Source organism: Myodes glareolus, chromosome X (assembly GCF_982192425.1).
Source record: "Myodes glareolus chromosome X, mMyoGla1.1, whole genome shotgun sequence".
NCBI classification, from domain to species: domain Eukaryota; kingdom Metazoa; phylum Chordata; class Mammalia; order Rodentia; family Cricetidae; genus Myodes; species Myodes glareolus.
The window spans coordinates 74,347,428-74,358,899 of record NC_142053.1 but is presented as its reverse complement, the minus strand read 5'-3'; the positions used below and the strand labels follow the sequence as shown (position 1 = coordinate 74,358,899).

At 33.1% G+C, this 11,472-nt stretch overlaps 1 protein-coding gene across 1 annotated transcript in view; it reads left to right on the top strand.

The window, feature by feature from the left end:
* Positions 1–477: 477 nt before the first annotated feature.
* The window catches only part of LOC146889164 (transmembrane protein 182-like), a 46,289-nt gene continuing 35,294 nt past the window's right edge, over positions 478–11,472 (top strand). Inside the window, exons 1-2 of the mRNA XM_085684677.2 lie at positions 478–633; positions 5,695–5,815. Coding sequence (XP_085540803.1) covers positions 478–633; positions 5,695–5,815 — 277 coding nt within the window. The remainder of the gene's footprint in view (positions 634–5,694; positions 5,816–11,472) is intronic.

Here is an 11,472-nt window from a genome sequence, read left to right as displayed (position 1 = left end):
CTAAGTGATATTTATTAGAATTTCCCAGATAATCACCACAATCTATAATCGTTCCTTTGTGTACCTACTTACCTTATTTATAGACAACACTAATTTCACTTACACCAAAGACAGAAGTTGCTATCTTACATTTCCTTTACCTATCTTGTTAATTATTTTGTGGAGCTGATCTGTCTTTGTATGTGCTTATGCTTGGATGAGTGTGTGTAGATAGAAAGAGGGAGGAAGGAAGAGAGGGGGGGATTTTCATTGATTCTGAAGCAGGTTTGTGTTAGATCATTGGCTTAATTCAATCAGGTCATCTGCTTTTAATAGCTCTTCTCCCATAGCCTGGTGAAACCTAGACCAGCTACAAAAAGATGTTAATCCTGGTCTTAAAATAGTGACTTCTGTTGAGACCCACAGACTGCTTTAGCAACTGGTCCTTTCAGTGCTTCTTCTGCATGCAATTTTAGCAAAGAATATAGTCCTTCTATCATGAAGATTGGAATTGCTGCACTTGTGGCAGGAATTATTAGTGCTGTTGGCATTATCCTATTTTTGGTAGCATTCGGAACTGAATATTGGTTACTTGCAACAGAGACCTGTGGAAGTTTTGACTCTAACAATGGACTTTTGGATGTTGAAGAAGAGGTAATCAGAAATCTAATGTATTCTTTAAAAAACTGTGGGACTTTTAATAGTTTCCCATTAAAGGAAAATCATATTTTCAAAAAATCTACATGATACTGGAATGATTCCTTGGGTCTTACTTTTCTTAAAATTTAGTTTTAAATTTAATACTTTTTGTTTTGAGTTGATTCAGAGATTAGAGATAGGGAACTCGGTAAACTGAGAAGTAAAGAATCCAGGTTATGTATGGGTATTGTTGTGGTTTTATTCTCACACTAAAACATGTTAATTCAGATGCTTAAGTTGTAAAGTGTCCTTCTTGGATTTTCAAATCATTTTGCTATTTAAAATAATGTAGAGATTTGAGAAAGAAAGCAAACCAAAAATTTGGCTCAGTTAGTAAGTAGATTTGAAAGATGTTTCTCCAGAGGAGGTCTAAGAAGTAAAAATTGTTTTCATTTCAGGACAGCCAAAAGTCATTTTTACTACTGTGTTGTAACTGTAGTCCAACATGAAAAGTTATTTTATGAAAAATTTACTTAGTAACCAATAACTTTTCTCCAACTTCAATTTCAGGAAATTCAAATGCAGTCATATTATAAAACAATATTCATCACTCGCTGTTAAACAGTGCTTTTTGTCTTTGCAAAATCTTCATAAGAAAAATGTGCTTACCCTTTGAAGTGATTCTCCAATAAAGAAGAAAAGTTATTGTTATTCTTAGGAAAAACAACAAGTAAACAAAAGCAAAAAAGAAATTTGAGTATGATTTACTATGAATTGGGGTGGGCAAGGAATGTGTTAATTCCGGTCCCAGTTTTCAGAAAATTGTTTGATCTCCATTGCTGTCATTTCTTTGCTTTTGTATGATTTTTCCATTCCAAAAATCTTCCATTTCTGTGACTTCTAACTAGTATATACCCATCACAGCCCCATCTACAATTATTAAAGGTTTACAGGATAAAGCTATAGCATACTTATTGATTCATCAATGTGCATTAGTTTTAAGTTGAAACTGCTTCTAAGGGTATTTTCTTTCCAAAAATCCTGGAATACATTTACTATTACTTGCTTACTTCTTGTTTCATGAAATATAGTATTACAGTACACCTCAGAATACGATCAAGCTGGTGATTCTCTTGCCTCTACCTCCTGAGTACTGAGAGTGCAAGTGTACACTTCTATGACTCTAAGGGAATACATTTATAATGATGGATTCCTTATCAAAGATGAATTATTTAACTGGAGAAACAGTTTGGGGGGCATCCCTTCAGTTTCTCTGATAGAATATCACCAAGGCTGCCACCTACTGCGTTTAAACTGTGATTAGACAATAATTGTACTCACCAGGAAAGAATAATTGGCAGCTATGAACAACTTGCAGATACCCAAAAGAATGTTAGAACTGATTATATTTGAAATCAACTAGCCTAACTAGTAATAAATATCAGTTATCTCACTCCATATCTGTTTTTTTTAAATCACAGTAAGATAATTGTATGTTTTACGCAATTTTTTTTGGTATGTACAATATCTAGTACATGGACTAAAATGTTACTGGATATGAGTATTTGCTACTGAATGGGTGTTACCAGTTTTCAGAGGACAAGGGATGTACCTGAACTAACAGAACTTGATACTGAGAAACAACCTAAGCTTAGAATTTATTTCATTGTCTGGTGTTTGAGCCATCATTTCTTGATTGTTATATTACTTCAGGATATACTTAGTATTGTCTGTGTGTACTAACAAAGCAAAAATCAGATCTGGACTGAATGACTCATAAATGAGAACTAATTACTATTGAGTTTGTTAATTGTTTAATGTTCCTCCTATCTTTATAATATTGTATTTGTAAGTCATTGAAAGTATATGTGCTTAATAATTAGAAAGAAAATGAGTTTGTATTTTCTAGACATACTCTTTGCAGCATTACTCTTTTAAATTCATGAAATAATTTCTAATGAATACTGAGGTTTAGTCATCATCAAGGGTTTTAATTAGTATATTAGTAAGCTTGTGTTTAAATAAATAAAGAAAAAAACCATTATGGATGATGCTGTTAATTATTATTCTGGACCTTCTCTGTAATGTTTAGTTGTTGAGCATAATATTTATAATAGCACTTCCTACAAATAAAAAATTGATGAAAGCAATGAATTAAAAATAAGAAATTATTAGAGCTTAGTGGATTTGCTTATGTTATCTAATAAGGAATTGCATAGGATGGGGAATTTGTGTTCTACTTTTATGGAACAAGCAAGAAACAAAATGAAAATTATGATATTGTATATATTTTATCTCATCCACATAAGATAGAGTATAAGATGATTTATACTCTAAATAAAGCTTGACAGTTCAGCATTCACCTGCCTAATTACACTACCTTGAAAAAGTCAGAGTGCAGACACTTGAGTTTCATTCTTTTTCAGTGCATTTCAGTTCTGTAGAAAGCTTTTCTGGTCTGAGTAATTAAATTGTGAAACAGGAATTATGCCAGTTCCTGATCACAATTCACTGATTGTTAGCATGGACAATCTTATTCTATAATTTATAAACCCAAATTATGGTACAATGAATTTATTTTTAAAATGGTTTTTATTGAGCTATATATTTTTTCTCTGCTCCCCTCCTATCCTTCCCCCTCCCTTTTTATCCGCTCCCATGATCCCCACGCTCTCAATTTACTCAGGAGAACCTGTCTTTTTCTACTTAACATGTAGATTACATCCATGTATATCTCTGTTAGGATCCTCTTTGTCTTCTAGGTTCTCTGGGATTGTGAATTGTAGGCTGATTTTTCTTTGCTTTATGTCTAAAAGCCACTTATGAGTTAGTACATATGATATTTGTCTTTCTGGATCTGGATTACCTCAATCAATATATTTTCTAAATCTATCCATTTGCCCACAAATTTCAAGATGTCATTATTTTTTTTCTGCTGTGTAGGAGTCCATTGTGTAAATGTACCACATCTTCTTTATTCATTCTTCAGTTGAGGGGCATTTAGGTTGTTTCCAGGTTCTGGCTATGACAAATAATGCTACTATGAACATAGTTGAACACATGTTCTTGTGGTATGATTGAGCATCCTTTGGTATATACCGAAAGCGATATTTCTGGGTCTTGAAGTAGGGTGTTTCCTAATTTTCTAAGAAATTGCCACTGGCATCCAAAGGGGCTATACCAGCTTGCATTCCCACCAGCAATGCAGAAGTGTTCCCTTTCCCCAGAACCTTTCCAACATAAGCTGTCATCAGTGTTTTTGATCTTGGCCGTTCTTACAGGTGTAAGATAGAATCTCAGAGTTGTTTTGATTTGCATTTCTCTGATGACTAAGGATGTTGAGTATTTACTTAAGTGTTCTTCAGCAATTTGAGATTCTTCTGTTGAGAGTTCTCTGTTTAGGTCTGTACCCCATTTTAAAATTGGATTATTTGTTCTTTTGGTGAACAAGTTCTTGAATTCTTTGTATATTTTGGAGATCATCCCTCTGTTCAAAGTGGAGTTGGTAATGATCTTTTCCCATTTTGTAGGCTGCTGTTTGTCTTCTTGACTATGTCCTTTGCTTTACAGAAACTTCTCAGTTTCAGGAGGTCCCATTTATTAATTGTTTCTCACAGTGTCCGTGCTGCTGGGTTTATATTTAGGAAGTGGCCTCCTGTGCCAGTGTGTTCAAGTGTACTTCCCACTTTCTCTTCTATGAGGTTTGATGTGGCTGTTTTTAATACTTCACCTCAATCCTCCTTTATTTAAGGCTCGCTTTTACAGCCTTTTGCAATGTTCCCTGAATCTTCTGGGGTAGCATATGATATAGTTGTCTCATTTACAGTTATTCCAAAACACTTATTCTCTGCACTTGGACCAGTTATGAGCCTACTTGTTAGTCACCATCCAGTGTGCAAAAACATCTTTCTGACAAGAACTGAGAATTGCACTAATCTATTAATAAGGAGATAGAGTATTATTTAGAGAGAAGTTTCATGCTATGTCTGTTTAGCTAAATAATTGTTGTAAGTTCATTCCTAAAGTGTATGAGATTCCTAACCTTGTGTACTTGGCCACGTTTATAGCATCAGGTGTGAGTTTCCTTCTGGAGAGTAGGCCTTAAATCTGAGAGCAATTGGCTATCTGCACAATATTAATGCCACTGCTGTACCTATGAAAATATCTTTCAAGGCCAGTTGTTATGATCACTTACAATATACAGAGCTGGTTAAGACTGTTAATGGCCTTTCTCCACCCCCATGTATCTTATGTGTCACTTTCTGGTTCCAAGAAAGCTAGTTGACAGGGAGGGAGCTTCCAGGTCAGTTCCAGCATGATTTTTTCAAGTTCTGTGACAAAAGTGTTTGATGGCTTTAGCAATTAAAATCTTATCATCAAGTGATGATAGGGTAAGCAAAAGCACATGACTGGGCTTTTATTTAGCAACCTCTGGCTTCTTGGAGAGGAGCATTATCCAACATGTAGGATAACACAATTCATACTTATGTATATATGTCTCTCTGTGTGCATGTGTTTGGGTGTGAACATGTGTGTGTGAATGGATATATGATGTTTATACAATAATTCTTTACACATGGTTTTTCAAACACTCTTAGTGTTGTTTATCCCTCCTCTATCCCTTTCCCTCCCTCCCCACCAATCACACTTCTCACATAAACCTCCATCATTTGATATTTTGAAAATCTCAAACATAATGTTTGAGAGATATGATAACAATCATTCATCAACATATCACAAAACTTTAAAAATATTAATCTTTTTCTATTTTCTCATTAAGGAAATTTAAGTCCTTACTATTCAAATCAGAATCTACCAACTACCAGGGAAGATATTGTTTATAAACTTCATTCAAAATGAAAAGAAAATTAAGACCCACTAAGATAAATGAATTAGAATATTCATGTCAGCAAGAGCATTAGTTTTACACAGTGGTACCAAAAAAATGCTGGAAAGCATATTCTAAAATGCATTTCCTAACCTGTCATAAGTAGTACTCTTGTCTATTGTAGAATTCATGATAAACCAAGTCATATATAATGTTGTAATTTAAATTTTAAATATTTTTTTTCATAGTATGATGAAGATGTGAGAGACTATGAAGAAATGTCAGTGATTTACCATCATGAAGGTTTTTTTTGGAGGTGCTGGTTTTTTGGAGATGATCCACAAACTTCAGTTTGGAGATACTGGTTTAGTGAGTATGAAATATTACATGATATGTGTATTAAAATATGGCCTCAATTTAGCTTCAGAAATAATCTCTTACATAGAAATTGAAGGAGATGCTTTACAGTGATTTTATATATATTATATGTAATATAATATATATTATATATACTAATATGTAAATATATATTACATAAATATATATTTTTATATATATTTAAAAGGGGTAATTGGATGAGATAATAGGTAGAATAGTGTGAGCTTACTCACACTGATAATAATAGTGAGTAATATAATGAATACTTGTGAGTTATTATTTATAGACAATTTATATTAGTATAGATTCTTATATATTGATACAAATTCAAATTATATTTGTCACATTAAATATGCTCCTATTTCTATTTACAATATTTTTAAACATATACAAAGTTATTTAGTCATATTGTATGCATGCATATTTCTACTTAAGACATTTTGTATATTGATATAATTTTAGAATATATTTATCATATTACACTATATATTTCTACCTCTGATCAAGATGCTTATACATTGTTTTCATTTTGAGGTCGTTGTCATCATTTTCTGCACAGTTGTTTAAAGATTATTTAATATTCTAATATGAGGCCTTATTCTTTAAGGTATATTGGTATTAAAAATTATAGGTCAATAGTCATCCATGTTTGTCATACTTATAGTTAGACTAATTAGGTTCTTTAGATACATAGAGATTGTATTCTGCATAGATAGGTAATCATCAACTGCTTCAAAGAACTGTAGAATATGACATTTAAATACATTAGGGTTCTGCTGATGTGAGATACAACTGCTCCTGGCAGCATCCATCTATTTCCCAAAGGGGGAGGTGCTGTGGAAACTCCTTTAACTAATTGCCCTTAAGAAACCAGCACACTTGGATGTGGTCTCTTGTACTATAAATGTAGACATAAAGCTTGTATGGTCTCTCTTGGCTGCTGGATTTGGTTCCTGTTCCACACTCGTGCAGAGGACCATTAATCTGTGAGTTTACCCCTAAGTAAAGAACCCTTTATTATACTCCATTCTGAGCTAGTATAAGACTATTTTATTGTCCTATATTGTCCTATACAGCTATCATTGAAGGCATTAATTGTTTTGGATATCTCTGTAAAGAAGGAGAGAAATAACATGTATAATAGTGCCTGTAAATATAGCTCAGTGTATAAGAGAACTTGTTTTCCAACTTGAAGACCTGACTTCAAATCTTCACATGTTAAAAGCTGGATGTGGTCATACATACATATAACTTCAGTGTTGTGGGATATGAAGACAAGAGAACTGCTGGGCCAATTCTTAGGGAGTGGAATTTGTAATAAGAACATAATATGATAACTTGATTCTACTGCTTGTACCCATGAATGATCAGAGTATGGACCTGGGGTTGTCACCTATCATTAAAACCCATTAGTAGAAGGAGGGTGGCATTCAATCCTCTGGTCCATGATCTTGTGCAACAGCTCAGATTTCCTGTCCAAGAACAGAGTTAAGTAAGAGACACACACAGTAAATTTAAAGAGCTGTGTGTAAAGGAAATACTTGAAATAGATATTGGAGAATGTCATAGAAAAGAGTGTTCTAAACCATAAAGATATTTTTGCAAACCAATTTGAAAGAGGCTGATAATATCCCAGGATAAGCAAAATAATAAATAAGTTTAAGAAAGAATGCGAGGAAGAGTTCTCGTGTAAGTACAGTTAAATTTGTAGACCAGGAGAACTTTACATATATGTTACACTTAACAACTCAGAAGCAATTGGAGCAAGATGCAGCACAGACTTGAAATCATTTCTCATTGCATACAGACTCATCAACACAGAGATGAAATATCATTGGTAAATGGGGGGTAAGTACAATCTTTGACTAAATAATGATAATAATCTTATCTGGCTTAAGGTTAACTCCTAGGAATTGAAGTGTGAAAAAGTGCAATAATAGCAGAGTTTCTAAAATACTGTGACCATTCCTTTGACCACTGCATAAGAAGTGATCCAAGAAGGATTCACCAAACTGCTCGTGTCTATGTGGGTGTGCAGTTGAAATATGTTATCTTCTGAAAGTCTTGTAACAGTCTTTAAGCAACATTTATGCATAAATTAGATATTGACATCTAATTGGACAATAAGTAATTTAATCTGAACTTTGAACTCAGATAGTTTATGCTGGCACAAGGCAGATCCATAAGTAGTCAAGTTGAGTGAAAGAAAAAAAGAAGCAGATAGAAACAAAACAGATTCTTCAGCCTATGGTCTATGCTGTGGGAATATACTCATGGGATGAGTTCAGCCAAATAAAAAAATAAGAAATCCCTATGATGAGCTGATACAGTAGTCGAATAATAATTTTAAAAGAATCTAAAATGATTTATTCCCAATAAAATAACAATATACAAAGCAGCAAGAAACTACAACCCATTTACAGATGAAAAAGGAAACAATAAAAACTGACTGGAGTCAGGCCGTGGTGGTGCACACCTTTAATACCAGCACTCAGGAGTCAGAGGACCTCTGCAAGTTCAAGGCCATCTTGCTCTAAAAATGAAGCTCCATGACAAGCTCAAAAGCGACAAAGAAAAACCCTGTCTCAAAAAACAAACAAAAAACTGACTTGACTATGCCCAGATAGTAAACAAATACAACATACTCAAATCATCTAAATATGAGATAATGAAATGAATCAACACTTCCAAACATAATCATTCTTAAAAAAATTAAGAATCAAATCAAATTAGAAATCCCAATAATGGTATGAATTGCCTTTAGAATGAAAGTTCCTGAGTTAATTTTTAGTAATTAAAATGAAAAAAATTACTACAAGACTTAATAGTAGACTTGATATGTCACAGTGAGCAACCAAGATAACTGATGAATAAAACCAGGCTCTGGGTCAAGTGCTTTGTTTGATAGAAATGGCAGACTCATTTTGTATCCTGGCTCTGGTCTGACAGTTTTGTTTTATTTTTTGAGCAAATACATTTATCTGTCTGTCTTTCAGCCTATTTATCTACCTAAAGATACAAATATAGATAGAGCTATTCATATTCATGCCTTGCATCCCCTACTTCCCTGTGGAGTTTCTCTTGTAGTTTGTATTGGTAAATACTTTTGGTGAGATAATGGTTATAGTTCCATGACAAAGCAAGAATATTAGTAATTATAATAAAAAATCTTCTTCAATATAATTTTCTCAGGATGCCATGAATTCTGTTTGCACAAAATTGGTGTAAATAGGGTTTTTAGACATTTCTTGATTTTGTGTCAACAACACTGAAGGATATAAACCTTATTTGTGATATTGAAGAAACTTAAATATGGGCAATGGCAATATAAAATGATATCATTTACTCAATGGCCTAGAATGTAATTCAATATAAAGAAAGCTGCAGAGTAGGAGCTTTCAGCAGTATTTTTAGATACTTTCACATGATTTACACTTCAATTAGACTGCTCCTTGGTGTATTTTATTGTTTAGAAAATAAGGCAAATGAAGTCCATTTCATAGATAAAGATTTAGGAGCACAAATCCAGACAATGAAGTAGTAAAAATTATTTCCGATGTTTGTGAAAATATATTTTTAGTTCAGTGGTAGTGGCACATACCTTTAATCCTAGCACTCAGGAGGCAGAGGCAGGTGGATCTCTGAGTTGCAGGCAAGACTGATATACAGAGAGAGTTCCAAGACTACCAGTGCTGTTACACACAGAAACCTTGTCTCGAAAAACTAAAATAAAAAAGTATCTTTATTATATTTTTTTCTCCTGAGTTAGAGTGTTAATACATGAAAGTTACTGTAACAGCCAATACAGATTAAAATTTAGTATTGTATATTCATTTACAAAGTTATAGATTCCATGATAAGCTTTATTTCAAGCATAGTATGAATTTTGAACATAATTGCCAATCACCCTATCTCTCTCCCCTCCAGCAAGCTTTCTCTCACAAAGAGTAACCTGTGGGAGTGGATTAAGTTTATTTTATAGAGCCACTATATAGCTATATTTTAAACAAAAGAAACATATTTGGAGCATATGATACACTCAGGAACCTTCAACACTAAGAAAATAATAATCCAGTGAATAAGTGGGCAAATAAAATTAACTTAGAATGAAAACCAATGATAAATGAACAAAAGTCCAACATCTTTATCCATTATGGAAATGCAAATCAAAATAGCATTGAAATAAAATGCAAATTAAAATGGCATTGAAATTCTATATCATCCAGCCAGCAGATGAGATATAAAACTAATCAATTTGCAGAGATTAAAGATAAAGAGGACATCTAACATCTAATATCTATATCACTCTCTATTTCCAGGAGTTAGAGAGCATTGCACAAAATGGATCAGAAAGAGTGTAAGAGCTATAGGTCAAGGAGTAACGTTCTCTGGAGGTGAAAGGGATGTTGTCCTGATGAACTCATAGCAGCTGTGGCTGCTTGCACAAGACTTGTACAAGATTAAGCCAATCAACATTACAGTGTGGCAAAGGGGAGACAATGATACAAATATGTATGTGGAAAATGATAAGGAACAATAACATATATCCAAGAAATTTGGTATATATTCAAGAGGTAAAACTTGCAAATTTTTGCCAACGATGGAGCAGAGATAAAATCAAAAGGAATAGAGACAATTTACCGAAAGTGTAGCAGAAAACTTTTCAAACCTAAAGAATGAAGTATACATTCAAACACAAGAGGTATTTAACATCTCAAATAGATATGACCAGACAAGAAACTCTCTTTGATGAATAATCAAGATGTCAAAAATACAAAGTAAAGAAACAATACTGAAATAAGTATTAAAAAGTAAAATCTTAACTCACAGACAAAGGTAGAAATATCAGATTTACAAAAAAGGAGAGGAAAGACCTAAATTAACAAAATTGAGATGAAAAGGATGGCATTCTAACACACTCCAAAAAAATTTAGAACATCATTAGAGAATAGTTTGAAAACATCCTCCAAAAAGGTAGAAAACCTCTAAAAATTGATTTTATAATTGCACATTATCTACCAAAACTAAAACCAGAAGACACAAGTAATTTAAACATATCTATTACAAGCTAGGCAAACAATGCTTTAATCAAAAATCTCCACAGAAAGAAAAGTCCAGGACCAGGTGGATTTATTACTTCTTAATTATATAAAGCCTCCAAGGATGATATTATACAAATACTTCTCAGTTTGTGCCACAAAATAGAAAGGGAAGGTGTGGCAGTGTACAAAGTCAGTATTATCCTATCACTACAACTGAGAAAATCACAACAACAACAAAAAGGAAAAGAAAACTACAGACGAATTTCCCTTGTAAAAACAGATGCAAAAAACATCAATACATCACACAAGTGGCTTTATCTCAGAGATACAAGGTTGGTTCACTATATGCTAATCAATAAATATCGTATACCATAAAAATAAACTTATGGGCAGAAATCACATGATCATTTCTATAGCTGCAGAAAATCATTTGACAAGGTGCAACATGCCTTTATTATTAAAGTCCTGGAGACAATAGAAGTAGATGCAGCATATTTCAAAATAATAAGCTATATATGATAAATCAGAATCCAACATTTTACTATGTGGAGACAAACAGATTTTCTTTAAAATCAGGAACGAGAAAAAGGTGACTGTTCTCACCTC